Below are 15478 nucleotides of genomic sequence, written 5' to 3' on the forward strand. Positions count from 1 at the left end.
GTGTGGCATTCCTGCTGTACGTAGGACGTACCCTGGACAGATCCCCCAGCACCATTACACACCACCTTAGAGACAGAGGGAGACAACACACACTATCTCTCACACACGCGCGCGCGCGTTACAGTACCTGAGACACAGTAGATACAGTAGGCTACCTCGAAAAATAATGACGATGCCACAAAAAGCGGCTAAAAGATCACTTAACGGTAGCGCCGAGCTTTCAAACCCCATTGTTTGTTAGAATAGGCGTTTCTGCTTTGGTGAGTGGCTTTGAAATGAGCGTCAAGCGCGCCGCCAACTTGGCGACTATTACTAAAAGTCAAAATGTCCTAGAAAGGACTGTGGTAGAAAGGACTGTGGTAGCAGATGCTACGTCATCAGCGCACTCAGTTCAGAAGGGCTATGGAACATACAAAGCAGCTGATTAGTCTGCAGCATACAAATGCCTCTTCACAAAAATGCTGCCAAAGAGGCGTGGGAGCAATTTATTTATCTGGCAGGGACAGTGCACAATATATATTTCATATAGAGTTCTCAGTTTTGATTTTTGATAATTTCTCATAATATATTCATTTACTGATTAATATTTTTCTTATAAATAATTACAACATTTTTCATCAACATGCCATGGTGACGGCTGCTTCCCGGTTCCGATGGAGTGGGTTGTCCGTCACACATTTGGTTGTATATTTATATACCTTCCCCCTCAATTGGGAATGCCCTCCATAGCTGCGATTGAAACTTGAACAGTCGGTGGTGGAGTAGGAGTGGGCAAGGGCTGGTTTGGAATTGTGCCAGAGAGTTCCAAGTCCAAGAGAAGGAGTCTCAGAGCTGCCGCCATGACTACATTCGATGAGATCCTGGAGGAGGTGGGGAACTTTGGACGATGCCAGAAACGTATCTTTGCCTTGCTGTGTATGGTGTGCATGCCATGGGCCGGTGTGTACGTTGGCATCGTGTTCCAGGGTTTCACTCCGGAGCACTGGTGCCGTGACCCAAAGGTGACGGACCTCAGACAGAGCTGCGGATGGGACTTGGCGAAAACACGTAGGTAGGGACGATGCCAATATGTGTCGTATACTGATGCCATTGTACATATGTGACAACCTTGGCTTTCATAATATTTAGAAATTATGTATCATTTCGAATAATATATATAAGCAGGGGTGTAGTGGTAAAAAAAGATGGGCAAACTATGAACTCTGTGATCAAGGTGTTGTTTGGCGCGGGGGGGGGGGGGGGTGTGTGCACACAGTGCACAGGGGGGGGGGGGGGGGGGGGGTGCACACAGTGCACAGGACGTCGTAAAAGCTATCATCAGAAAAATATATGGGTGACATCTGTTTGTCCTCTCTCTGTTCCTCCTTTCTCTCCTTGTCCTCTCACTCTGTTCCTCCTCTCTCTTCTTGTTCCTCCTCTCTGTTCCTCCTCTCTCTCCTTATCCTCTCTCTCTGTTCCTCCTCTCCTTGTTCCTGTCATTTTTTTTCTGCTTATAACGCTTATAAACGCTTATAAACAGAGCTTATAAATGTGATTCAGTCACTCGGGGTGGTGAGGGTTCGAGATACACTGTACGTTAACCAATATTGATGAAGCCTACATGTATGACTGAATGGATGAATGGCCTTTCGGTCACTGGGGCTGCGAGGGTCCATAGATACACTGCATGTAATTGACCAATCGTGTTTGATGGTTATTGTAATCAGCTATCATGTTCATCCTCCTACTTCAACTCTGTCGGCCTATCTGAGGGGGAGATGTAGATCTATCTGAGGGGTGAGATGTAGGTCTATCTGAGAGAGGAGGTTCTGAGGGGGGAGATGTAGATCTATCTGAGGGGTGAGATGTAGGTCTATCTGAGAGAGGAGGTTCTGAGGGGGGAGATGTAGATCTATCTGAGGGGTGAGATGTAGGTATATCTGAGAGAGGAGGTTCTGAGGGGGAGATGTAGGCCTATCTGAGGGGTGTGCTGAGGAACTAGAAGAAGAAGAACCACTAATGACCGATCAGCTGGCTCCAGTGCTCAGTTCGGTCTATAAGCTAGTTTGCACACCAACTGGAGAAGAGAGGGTGGAGGAGGGATGAAGGAGTGGGGTATGCAGGGAGGGAGGAGGATGAAGGAGTGGGGTAGGGAGGCAGGGAGGGAGGAGTAGGGACGGCTGGGGGGAGGAGGATGAAGGAGTGGGGTAGGGAGGCAGGGAGGGAGGAGTAGGGACGGCTGGGGGGAGGAGGATGAAGGAGTGGGGTAGGGAGGCAGGGAGGGAGGAGTAGGGACGGCTGGGGGGAGGAGGATGAAGGAGTGGGGTAGGGAGGCAGGGAGGGAGGAGTAGGGACGGCTGGGGGGAGGAGGATGAAGGAGTGGGGTAGGGAGGCAGGGAGGGAGGAGTAGGGACGGCTGGGGGGAGGAGGATGAAGGCGTGGGGTAGGGAGGCAGGGAGGGAGGAGTAGGGACGGCTGGGGGGAGGAGGATGAAGGAGTGGGGTAGGGAGGCAGGGAGGGAGGAGTAGGGACGGCTGAGGGGAGGAGGATGGCAGAGAGAGAAGAGAGTGGTGAGAGAGCAGTACCAGTTTATGTACCAAGATCAGTCACTGTCGGCTATCTAGAGAGCATCATGACTGGGAACAGCACAGCGTGGTATGGGAACTGCACTGTCCTCAACAGCAACACACTGCAGAGGGTGGTGAGGACAGCCCAGCGCATCTGTGGATTTGAGCTTCTCTCCATCCAGGAACGATACACAAGTTGGCAGAAAAGCCCACTTACTGTGTGCATTTAATGTATATGTATTTATTTATGGAAATTGAAATGTTAATTTTTCTAATTCCCCTCCCAAAAAAGTGTGCACGTGCATTTGCACATGGCTATACATTTTATATACTGTACTGCACATGCTATGCTAAAATATTGTTGTCATGGCTGAACATTATTAATACAGTTCTTATGTTTGGTATGTTCTTGTGAGTTGTGTGTGGTGTGAATACACTGAATAGATGTGGCAAAATTTACTGCAAACTTTAAATGCGTTTTTCTCAAAAACATGCTTTGGTGCCTTTGGACATTTACTGTAATCAGCCATAATTCACTTGATTTGGAATAGGGAGATAATATTGGTACAGTTGGAAAGCTAACAAATCTCCTCTTTCCATTGGTGTATATAACTCAATGATTTTCAGGTCAATGTGACTCATTATGATGGAGCTAGTCACATACAGTATTGTATGATCTAACGGTTCAGATTGAATTATATAAAATATTGAACTACTGTAAAGTACAGGCTTGGCTGCCTGGTGAAATATCATCCATGGTCACTTTTAAATGTTGTCTTGGAGAGAACAGCTCTACATCATGCTTCAAGTGCCGCCTGCCCCTTCCTTCCTCTGGCAGGCTGACGGTCCCCCTGGTGAACTCTTCAGGGGTGATGGTCCACAGCCAGTGTGAGAGGTACGATCTTGACTGGAACTCTACGGGCCTCAGCTGCCACGATAAGGAGCTGGACCTCGGCAGAACTCCCATGACCTCCTGCAAGGATGGCTGGGATTACGATTACGAGGGACGCCAGTCCTTTGTCACTGAGGTGAGAGCTTTGAATTTTCACTCTTAAAGGTGCAATAGTCAAGATTTCACTGTAGACTAATCATTAAAAAAAGACAGAAAGAAAACAACTAACCCGACCCATCAAAATATTTAAAATGATTAATTCATAGTCAATACATTTTGGGAGGGGGGGGGGCAATAGTTTTATTCCATACCTTTCTAAAAGCTCTGTGGACTTTTTTTTATTTTATTTTTATAATAAGTATGTATCAAAATGTTGACTATTGTACCTTTAACCTTCACCCCTTTCAACCTGTAAAGATGCCATTTCAGAAGAAACTTAGAGATATAAGCTGTTAAATCTCATGGTATCTCTGCTGGTTCCAGTTTGACCTGGTATGTGGAGACGCCTGGTTGGTGGACATGTACCAGGCCACACTCAACATTGGCATCCTGTTGGGCTCCATTTCTATTGGCTACTTGGCTGACAGGTGAGACTAGGTTGACAGATAGGGCTATATACTGTGTGGGTGATATTTCAGGGCACATTTGTCCTAAATTATTTTTTGGCACAGCTCTGATTTCTCTGTGTGTGTGTCTGTCTCTCTCTCTCTCTCTCTCTCTCTCTCTCTCTCTCTCTCTCTCAGGTTTGGCAGGAAGATGAGCTTCCTGGTGTCTTGCCTGTTTATTGGGATTTCCGGGATCCTGGTGGCGGTGGCTCCTAACTACGCCTCCCTGCTGGTCTTCAGAACGCTGTACGGCTTTGGAGTGAAGGGAGGCTGGGTGGCTGGATATGTCCTCAGTAAGATATAGACACATACACACACATGCACACATGCACACATGCACGCACACACACACACACACACACACACACACACACACACACACACACACACACACACACACACACACTCATTTTTTTTCATTTCAAACCTTTATTTAAACTCGTAGGGCAATTGAGGTTTCCCTCATTTACAATGCTGACGAGCTCACAAGCAAACACAAACATCAACAAAACATAAGCAATTCACAACAATAATGAAGTCTCCGACGTACTTCAGGCGAGGCACGGATGCGGTCAATGCCGGGCTAATCGGCAGAGGCTAATCAGTCACACCCCGTATGACGCAACCCACCAGCTGACTCAGCTGTCATAGCATTGGTTCAGCTCGCAGAGCGCATGTATTTAAGCTGTCAAACATGTCATTGTTCGCTCTTGCCATTACTGCTGATTGCTCGTATCTGCTCGTATCTCTCTGTTCCGGGGGTATTGCTGCATTCTTCTGGTATTCCACTATGCGTTGGCTAGACTATAATGTACAGCAGTCCCCCTGTGGCGCTCTTTGACGGTCTTAGTGGGCTCAGTTACCTCCGAGCGTCTTCCCGATCGCGGCTTACTCTGATCGTCATAGAGGCAGGGGGCTAGATGCCGTTCCCTCTCCCAAGCGGCCCAGAGGGGGGGAACATCTAGATTGCCGCTTTCCACATGCGTGGAAGGCAGGGGGCCCCCCGAACAGATCACACCGCCAAAATTCATATGCGTAAAAAATTCATATGCCGTATATATTGTTGCATGCTAATAAATGGGTCAATTTTGACTAAAGTGATCTCGACTGAAATACAATTAAGATCTAAAACAGTGACAAGTTGATGAACAAATGTCTAGAGCCATGGCTCTAAATTCAGTATCGGAGGGAAGCAGCTGTAGCTTCAATGTCTGTTGGAGAGAGTTCCAGGTATACAGAGCATCATAAGTGAATGCAGCCCGTCCAAGTTCTGTACGAGAATGAGGGACCTTAAAAACAAGAAGATCATTCGATCGAGTCTGATGAGTGCCGACACTCCGAACCAGCAGAGATGACAGGTACAGTGGAAGTTTGCCAGCAATGCTTTTATAAATGAACATAAACCAGTGATAGTTACACCTTGAAGACAGACATGGCCAGCCAACTTTATCATAAAGAATGCTATGGTGAGTGTCATAACTATCGCCTGTAATAAATCTCAGAGCGGAATGGTAAACGGGTGCGTTAAGTAGCTGAGCGCTCACTCTTAGAATGCTCACTTTGAGCGCTGAGCGGCCCCTGATTTAGCCTCCTTCACCGCCTTGCTAAACCTGTACTAGGCCTCTTTAGACCGGTCCTTGTCCCCACTCCTACGTACTTCCTCTTTCTCCAGCCTGAACTTCTTGAGTTTAGCTGTGAACCAGGTTTTGTCTGTGTTTCACACACACAAACGGCACACAACTCTAAGCTGTCTTCTCTGTCCTCAGTGACAGAGATTGTGGGTACAGAATACCGGAGGACTGTTGGGGTGCTCTACCAGATGTTCTGCAGTGTGGGCATCCTCATCCTGCCCCTCATAGCCTACTTCATCACAGACTGGCGCTGGGTACAGGTGGCCATCACCCTGCCCTACTTCCTCTTTCTGTCATACTACTGGTGAGATGTGGACACACACACACACACACACACACACACACACACACACACACACACACACACACACACACACACACACACACTTGTGAGTCTTCTCTTCCAGGTTTATCCCAGAGTCTCCCAGATGGCTCCTCTCTCAGGGCAAGTTCAAAAGAGCTTTGGAGATCACTAAGGCAATGGCCAAGGAGAACAAGAACACAATCTCCAAGAACATAGAGGTGAAAGATGTCTCCAGAGGGGACATTCAGTGAAACTACAGTCATTAGACAGTCAATCAAACTACAGTCACAGCCATTCTAACTGCCAATAGAATCAGAACCATGGTCTATTTAGACTTACTGTAGGCTACATATGTTTCTGTATCTTCCAGACAATGAGAGATGACAATGCGGAGACCTCTACCGCCTCCTTCATGGACCTGATCAGAACTCCTAAGATGAGGAAGCACACGTTCATCCTCAGTTTCAACTGGTGAGAGAACCCAGAACACAAAGCTCGTATCTGGACACTGATCTATGTTTTTGCTTTGGAAGATTCACCGTTCTTGTAAAAAAAATATTTTATTGGTGAAATGACACTCTAGTAAGAACCTTTTGGAGGCACCTCAGACTGAAAAGAACATGGTTAAATATCAAGTTTCCTGGAAAAAAACTTTTGTTGTTGATATAACTCTCTAGAACCTTTTTTGGAGGAACCTCAGAAAGAAAAGAATGTGGTTAAATATCAAACTAAACCCAGTCAGTGTTGTACAAACTTTTAAGCCTTGTCATTTGTAATGCTGGTTGCTCCTTGGTCTACCTTTTCAGACTATTTGTGGTCATGTGTTCCTTCCTGTCCAGACCTTATACCGTACGTTCCTCTCCCTAGGTTCACCAGCGCCGTGGTTTACCTGGGCCTGATCATGAGGCTGGGCATTCTGGGAGGAAACATTTATGTCGACTTCCTGATCTCGGGCCTGGTGGAGTTCCCCGCCGCCTTCCTCATCCTCTTCACCATCGAGCGCATCGGACGACGCCTCCCCTTCGCCAGCGCCAACATTGTGGCCGGAGTTGCTTGCTTCGTCACCGCATTCATACCTGAGAGTGAGTCTGTGGAGGAGACACCGTGGATCCACAGATGACAAGATAGGGATAGATAGACACTTGAATGCAAAGAATCTGTATCATCGTATGCCAATAGTCTGATTTGGTGCAGGTGTTTGAAGTGATTATTCCACCTCCTTCTCAGGTATGTTCTGGTTCAAGACGGCAGTGGCGTGTATCGGCAGGCTGGGCATCACCATGGCCTTGCAGATGGTGGTGTTTGTCAACACAGAGCTTTATCCCACATTCGTCAGGTACCGCAAGATCCATGGATGTCTTTTAATGGCGGCGGTTGGTGGTTCAATAGCTCATGCCGATGTTCTGTCTTTGGCTCAAAGGGCTAACACAGTCTAGGGGGACCTCGCTCAAATACCAGTCAGTCACAAAATGCTTGTGTGTGTGTATTTGTGTATGTAGAAACCTGGGAGTGTTGGTGTGTTCGACTCTGTGTGATGTTGGTGGCATCGTGGCTCCTTTTCTGCTCTACAGACTGGCTGTCATCTGGCTGGAACTGCCCCTCATTATCTTTGGTGGGGTTTCAACACTCCTATAATGGACATGTAATAGACACATTATAAACATGTAGTAAATGTGTAATATCAACCTTCCTATTTAGATAGGCATTGGCACGTTATGGAGGAGTGGAGGACAAGAGATCATGGCTGCTCCCTTGTTACTAATACTTTATTGTGTGTGTGTGTTTGTGTGTGTGTGTGTGTGTGTGTGTGTGTATGTGTGTGTGTGTGTGTGTACGCACGCGTATGTGCATGCCACACAGGCACACTGGCGTTCATAGCAGGAGGGCTGGTCTTGCTGCTTCCTGAGACCAGAGGAGTTACTCTTCCAGAAACCGTTGATGACATCGAGTTTCCTGACAGGTCAGAGTCCCTCCAGTGTCCACACGGGATATTTAAAAAGACTAGGGTTAATACTTAAAAGTTATTATTTTCATAGAGTTCCTGAGGTGAGTGCTGATACACTATGTGTGTGTGTGTGTGTGTGTTCCTCTTGTCCTGCTCAGGCCAAAAGAGATCCCTCTGAACCAGCAGCTGGCCAACCTCCTTCCCACAGATGTGACGACCAACAAGGAGACAGCCACCATCTGATTGACAGTTTAACCTCTGACCCCCCTGGCCAAGTGACAACATATGGTAGTATATTTTTTTTAGGGTCCAGGGAGCCTCAGCTGCCGGTCCCTCTTGTATTTGCTAATTTTCTTCCTCTTCTTCCTAGGAAGTCTGACTTCCCATGGATGAAAAATCACCAAACTTTGCACAAAGGTCCAGTCCTATGCCAAAAGTCCTCAACTTGCATTGTGGGCCAATAAACCTGATGGTGGCACTATAGCAACAGTCTAAAATTTAAAACTTAAAAAAATCATAGCAAATCATCGGTATGTGCTATCACTTTGCAATCACCACCGTTTTTGTAGGCCCAAGTGAATAAAAATGTCCATATGCTTCGAGCTAGCAGGAATTACAAAGTCCATCACTCCCTTTCTCTCAAAAACTGTAAAACCTATTGTTGACTTCCGCTGTCTTTTATCATGTCCTTATTCAGCTCTGCGTTGTGTTTTGGTTTCAATAAAAGACGGCACCCAATCTCTCACAATACCACACAGTCCAGTGTCCCTTTGTTCTGATGTATTCCAAGAATGAATCTCTACAACACGGGATTTGAGTGACAATCAAAAGCTGTTTATTACAGGAGGTGAGCATACAAAAAGACAATTGCATGTAGTCTAAAAGTTGGCTTCCTGCCTGCCTGGCTGTCTACCCAAAATCAAAGCATGTGTGTGGATGTTTTAATGGTTCGGGGGTGTTCCACCCCCCCTTCCCCGATAAGACTGGTCTGGACTGGTCTGGTCTCTTCTGCGGCTTATGGCCTTGTAGGCAAGATAACCGTCCGATGCCTCGGCGCCCAAGTCTCTATCTCTAACCACAACAATTGGTGTTGTCCACAGAGTGTACCAACCATGGAATGTCACGCTTATCTCATATGGGATGTAAGTCTATCGAAGGGAGACACTTTTCTTCCAGAGACCCTGGCTGACAGCCACACTCAGGAGTTAATCATCATAATTAGAAACAGCTAACAGGATTAGGTTAAACCAAGACATTTCTCTAAAAAGGCCATTTTCATCACTATCAAACCCCACTCCTCACACATGTTTTGGTCAATTGACATCCCAATTGCTGCACTGCATCTTCAGACTGTCCTCCACAAACGATTTTAACAGATTTTTGAATATCAAAAATTGAGCCCACAGCACCTCAAAATGTTTTACTGTAAACAGTACTGTAGTACTGGTGGTGTGGTATTGTTTCCCAAAATCTTCCCCACCAGGGTCTTGAACCCCTGATCTCCCGCATGGGAGTCGGACGCTTTATCCACTACAATACCGAGGAACTTGAAAGAGTGCGATGTCATAGTGTATTTATTTTGGTGTGCTGGGACCACTGCCTCTTGTGGTGGCAACAGAAATGCAGGTCAACAACGAGACGGAGGGAAGGAGGGAGGGAGAGAGTGACAACCTGACAAATGCTATATATGGTGCGCTGGCTTACAGCCACGCACAAAAAGAATAAGCTAAAGAAAAGAACAATGTACAAAAAAGTAGTACAGTCAGTGTATATACAGTGAGTATGCAGAGTGTAATGTGTAAGTGAGTGTGTGTATGTGTGCAGTCGGGAAGAAGCTGTCTCTGAACATACTGTACAATCATAAAGATTAAAACAAAAAAGGCTTGAAATATTTCACTTTGTGTAATGGATCTAGAATACATGAAGGTCTTTTTCCACAATATTCTAATTTTCTGAGATGCACCTGTACATCCACACAGAGACAGCAGTCATCCATAGGAAAAGAGCCAGTAAGGGCTGAAGGAAGAGGACCTGTTAGGGCTGGAGGAAGAGGACCTGTTAGGGCTGGAGGAAGAGGACCTGTTAGGGCTGGAGGAAGAGGACCTGTTAGGGCTGGAGGAAGAGGACCTGTTAGGGCTGGAGGAAGAGGACCTGTTAGGGCTGAAGGAACAGTCGTCCATGAACATTCAAGACCAACTGCAAGCTCCGCTCTGATCCCAAGCTGCAGATTTAACATTTCATGGAAAAAGCACTCTTCTCTTCTCAATGTTAGAACTTCAGTGGAAGAAGTATTATTAGGGGAGACATATTTGAAACGGAAAAACTGTGCTGGCCGCAGTGCCATTGAGACCAAATCTTTTTAAGAGGATTTACAGTGACCAGGACTAAGGAACAAAGGGGGTGGAGAGAAGGAAGGAGGGATAATGGAAAACAGAGAAAGGGCAGAGCTGTGCTTAGCTTATCACCTAATTTGATGTCTGAGACCGGACAGCTTGATCTCATTTTCATTGATATCATGTGACTCTTGTCCAGTAGGCTATTCTTAGCAAATAAATGATAAGCTTACACTGGAGAATTCCGTATTCACGTATTCAATTGTATCAAACTCTTTTCTCCTAAGGCAATCAGAGATCCAGATTTATGGGCGGACAGCCAGCGGCCTGCCGAAGACCAATTTGGCGGCCCTCCAGCGGGTGCCGCAGCGGTTCCGCTTCGTTCTTGCACATCGGTTAATCAGCGGGCCGCCAAGCGGTTCGCTAGTGTTGCCTACCAAATACGTTACTAGTGGTTCACCGGCGATCTGCTGGCGTACCAAAATACGTTACTCTGCACGTTGGTGGCGTGCAGCTCTGCAACCCACTGCCCTACGCTATACATTATGCTAATGAATGTAATAATAATGCTAATGCATATAGTAATGGAGAGTAGATTTTTTATTTTTTTATTTAAGTAATGACAAAAAAATCGAAAAACAGCACTAGCCAAAGACATATTACCAAACGGGCTTACCAGGCCCAGGGGCCCAAGAGTTCAGGGGGCCCTCTGCATTTCTTGTTGCAGGGACACTGATAGGAATTTCGGGTGAGATTCTGTTGTGGGTTTCTCTGTCTCTAGTTTCAGTGATCTCATTCGCTGTCATATAAAAGCTATATCGGGCTTAAGTGTCTCTAATACTGTGTATATTTAGCTACGGCCAAAGGTGATACAGTTGAGGAAAGGTCAGGGGTTTCTCAATTCACTTGGTCAGCGAAGAACCGTCAATAGCAGCTGTAGGATTGGGCAATCAGAAAGTAGATATGGATAAGTTCCCTAGCAGAGTCTAATCTTGAACGGGTTTTGTGCCAATCATCGCTCCTCACCATAATTAAAGAATGGTCAGCTGACAGCCTATATTAAGCCTCTACACTGAACAGTATAAAAGTAAGAACCACTGGACTGGGGCGGTGCGCTTTACCTCGTAACTCATGAAGGCTTAAACTATCTTACGCTGGCTTTAGCTTAGCTTAGCATGTTAGCATGCTATCTCCACCTGTTGTCTACAGTACATCTGCTCATCTGTTTACGGTACGTTATATTGTCTAATCCTGTTACGTAACTATGTTAAACTAAGCTATGTGTGTCAAATCAATATTGATCCAAAGCCCAAAGCTTTGATACTGTATGTTTTTGATACATGCTTATGATGATGAATAAAACAACAGAAAGATTATTCTCTTCTCAGCATTCATTGACCAGTAAGGTTAATCAAGGTGATCCAACATCAAAATGGCGTTGTCAGGCAAGGATTGAATATATTTCAGTAAAAGAACCTGTTGGAACTGATTAATTAAAGGGTCAATGAATGTTGAACGGGAATAATGCCAGATTTAAGCTGTGTGAAAATTTGCATGAGTTTAATGTTGTCACTGTAACTAACAGGAAAATGACGCTTAAAAGTGTATGTTTGAGCATCAACCGCCAGTCAGTGCTATTTCCCAGAGATTTGATTGATTTGGAATGAGTGATATAGATATTCCTCAGAAGTGAATGATATACAGACGCATTGTTAAGATCTAAGGGAAAGGACCGACCGCTGGCAGCTGGCCAGGACTGGCATAGTCGTTTTCCCTGCGCTGTAACCAAAAACAGCAAAAACAAGGGGTCCCAGAAAGTGACTATCTCGATTGGATGTGTTGATTATAATACTGCAGAATTTAGACGTATCACCTTGGCAGAAAAGGGGAAAAATACACGATTCCGAGGGGAAGGAATGTGTAAAAAGGGCCTGATTTCATGGTAAAACAGTCGAGAAGTCATTCGGTCGTAAATGTATGGTACCGTACCTAATTTGACAATTTAACCACAAACTAACGGATACAAACACCAGAACAGGGAATTCGAAAACAAGTGACATTTGTAGGTTACGCCAGATTCCAGAAAATGTTTGTAGTTGAAAGCGTCAGGAAAATACCAGAAAAAGCGAGTGACGACTAAAGAATGATGCAATGTTTATGCATGTCATAAAAATAACTGTGACGATGCTTAAAATGCTAAGCGCTACAGCTATGCAAATGTGCTGAAACTTACTCACTAAAAAAGCCAGCTGATCTGAGTGAAGTGCTATTATAACGCTTTTGGGAGATCAGGAGAGACAGGCTGGAGCAGAAATCCGCCGTGGGTGTGTGCGTCAGTTACACACAATTCTTAGGCACCAATAATCTATTAATAGCAAAGGCCCCGGCTCAGGCGGGCGGGCTAGCCCCTACCTCTGCTCACTAGCCCCCACCCCTCTCTCTCACTGTCTCTGTCTCTCCCTCTCTTACAAAATTACAGTATCCCAAAGAATATTGAATTGAGTCAAAACTATGATTAGTTGTTAGCAAATTATGATATTAAACTATTGAAACTGCAATTTGAAATACCCTGAATATATATATATATATATATATATATATTATTTAAAATAATAGGGAACTTGCTAATGATGATTTGAGTACTGTCTGCAATAATGGTGCTTGTCTCCCCAGACGCTTGGGACACCTATTGTCCTGAGAAAGAATGGGGAGGACAGGTCATCAGCTTACCTGGTGGTCTGCAGTACATTGTGTAGATGACTCGGTCGTCATGAACCAAGAGGAAAAAGTATTCCCCCCCCAGCACAGCTGGAAGACACTCAGTGGCCACAACAGGTATATATAGTACTGTTTTAAGAATTGGCACTGTAACGTGTATGAAGTAACGTAACAATACCAACATTATAAGAATCTACAGAACAATAGACTACTGAGGGAAATATTGCTGTGATGTAAAGTGCACAACATAACAATAATGTGACCTCCTAAGAGTATTGTTCCAGAGTAAGGAGAGACGAAGTCGTGAAGGAGAATCGATTCCTGTGCGTCTACCAACGTGGTTTGATTGGGCCAACACCGTCACCGGTGGTGAATGGCGCGCAGATTTAAGACAAATAACTGACCCAGTGATTAATTGGTTAATCGCCTGGGTGCCACCGCTCCACGTCTTCCATCTTGCAGGCTCGTAGGAAGGCACGTGATTAAGGTTTCTGATCAAACCTTTAATAATACGACGTAGCTGGTTAACATCTGTGAAGTGTATTTTTACCTGCAGGATGGACAGAGCGGCCGTGGTGAACCAGCCATTGGGTCAAGCAAATACAATATGACTACACAAGAAATGTTATCTCCATTGGAGATAAATATTTCTATTGACATACAATCTAATAACTGACTGAACTAACTTGTGAGGTGCTCTGGAGCCAAGGTCCGTTCTACGATGGGATTGTATTGTCCATCGTGACCTGACGTCCGAGAGCTGGAGACTAACCATCAAGACTACACTGAAGAGAGGATCAGGTGAGCTGTGAGTGAGTAGCCAATTAACCAAGTAACATGCTTAACCTGACTGGAAATTACTGTTAAAAAGTAATAGGGGAAGCGTAGTGACTAGAGTGACGACTTTAGTGACTAATACCTATCCCTGATGGGAAAGTAGGCAATGACTTATTTGAGTTATAGGGAAAGCAAGAAGCAGTAATTAAGTGAACTATTTAAACTCAGTGGCATAGGCGGGACAAAGAAAAGACTAGTGTGTACATGAGGGCAAGGAAGAGAGAGTAAATACTATTTGCTACATTATATTCTAGACTAACTATCCCAAGCGAAAGATTCATTGGAAATCTAGTGCCCTGCAGGGGAAGAAATTAGTAATATTTTATCTTCTGCAAAGTCATTTAGCAAAGAGAATTATAAAATAATTCTTTTAATAAAAACATTGTCCCAATTAGTGTTTGCTCTCAGCTAGGGTAGTGTTAAAAAGCAGGGCAAGACATTGTTTAGTATAATTTATGTTTTTATTAGGAAATAGATGTAAAATATTAGAAATAGGTATAGAATGTTTTTTTTAGAATAATAGTGTTAGTTTTATAAGCTGAATTGTTGCTAGAATAATTTATATTTTTGAAATTTTTAATTGAACTGTCCAAATCATAATCAGTCGATTTTTACTCACTATTATCACCAGGAAATAATGAGAGAAAGGAATGTGGAGAGAAAATCAATGACTATATGAGAAATTGAACAAATTGTTATATTACACTGTTGTTATACAATTGTACTATTGAATAAGGAATTTGTTAATCTGTTGTTAAAGTCTCTGTGTGCAGCAGAAATAAAATTGGAACCAGACCAGTCGCGCAGCAAGGGAGGTCTGAAAGACTCAAGCGGTTGTATTTTTACTTTCATCTTAGAGCTGTACTAACAAAGTATTATACTGTGGTGTTAATTTGTGTGTTTTTAATTCAATCCAAAGGAAGATAGAGCAACATGGCAGAACCAGAACAGAGCAGTACATCGATGCCAAGACAAGTGTTGAGCACACATGCGGAAATTGTCCTGGCAGAAACGAAACATCTCTTTCTAGCCTGCATTTACCACTGTGTGAAAGCCAAGTGTGATTGTTGACCAATGTTGTCTCTCTCTCCATTACAGAGAGGGGGCGGGGTCAAGGCAGTAGTGAATGGTGACAGGCTACAGCTACAGGAAGCAGGTAGAGTAGAGAGCGTCAGAGATTATCAATTGTTCATTGTTTGTGAAATCTCATCATACCCCAAAGGCCAGGTGTGACCATGAGACATGCTGAGGTCATCGCCCGAAAGAATGTGTACCCCAACGAGGCTGGCGCCAGACGGGGGAGGTGATTGACGGGTGAGCCCGGCGGTTGGACTGTGGGGTTCCGGCGGCTGGACGATAGGGTTCCGAAAGGAGGCCTATGGTTCAGGTGCGTGGAACATGGAATGTGATGCCGCACGGGGCATGGAGAAAGGAGAATGGCACCTTACCCCCAGCCAGACCACTGGGAGGGACACAAAGGGAAGGCCAGGGGATGGGGTTTTGAAAAATAAATAAAAATAAGATAAAATACAATAAAATGAAATAAAAATGATATAATAGAAACAGTGAAGAAAGATAGCTCTAGAACGCCAGGAGTATGGACATTAATTCTGCTATGAGTGGTCAATGCTTTATGCTCAACTTAGGAATTAAATTATTGATTACAG

At 44.8% G+C, this 15478-nt stretch overlaps 2 protein-coding genes across 4 annotated transcripts in view; both read left to right on the forward strand.

The window, feature by feature from the left end:
• The window catches only part of trim67 (tripartite motif containing 67), a gene marked incomplete at both ends in the record, with an annotated part of 298614 nt that overhangs the window by 146712 nt on the left and 136424 nt on the right, over positions 1-15478 (forward strand). The gene's annotated exons all lie outside the window — the stretch shown is intronic.
• Positions 768-8667, forward strand: LOC311322099 (solute carrier family 22 member 2-like). 3 transcript variants are annotated; one of them, XM_084454117.1, is made up of 13 exons: positions 768-1051; positions 3385-3574; positions 3922-4025; positions 4182-4336; positions 5810-5978; positions 6082-6196; positions 6349-6449; positions 6846-7060; positions 7206-7314; positions 7478-7590; positions 7839-7938; positions 8082-8211; positions 8294-8667. In XM_084454117.1, the coding sequence occupies exons 1-12, from the start codon at positions 840-842 to the stop codon at positions 8164-8166; spliced, it is 1668 nt and encodes a 555-aa protein (XP_084310243.1). In that variant the 5' UTR covers positions 768-839; the 3' UTR covers positions 8167-8211; positions 8294-8667. The 3 variants fall into 3 exon arrangements, with proteins under 3 accessions (XP_084310243.1, XP_084310242.1, XP_084310244.1); XM_084454116.1 differs by having other exon boundaries at positions 8082-8667; XM_084454118.1 differs by having other exon boundaries at positions 886-1047; positions 8082-8667.

This window comes from Borostomias antarcticus (assembly GCF_949987555.1).
Source record: "Borostomias antarcticus genome assembly, chromosome: 19".
Taxonomy (NCBI): Eukaryota; Metazoa; Chordata; class Actinopteri; order Stomiiformes; family Stomiidae; genus Borostomias; species Borostomias antarcticus.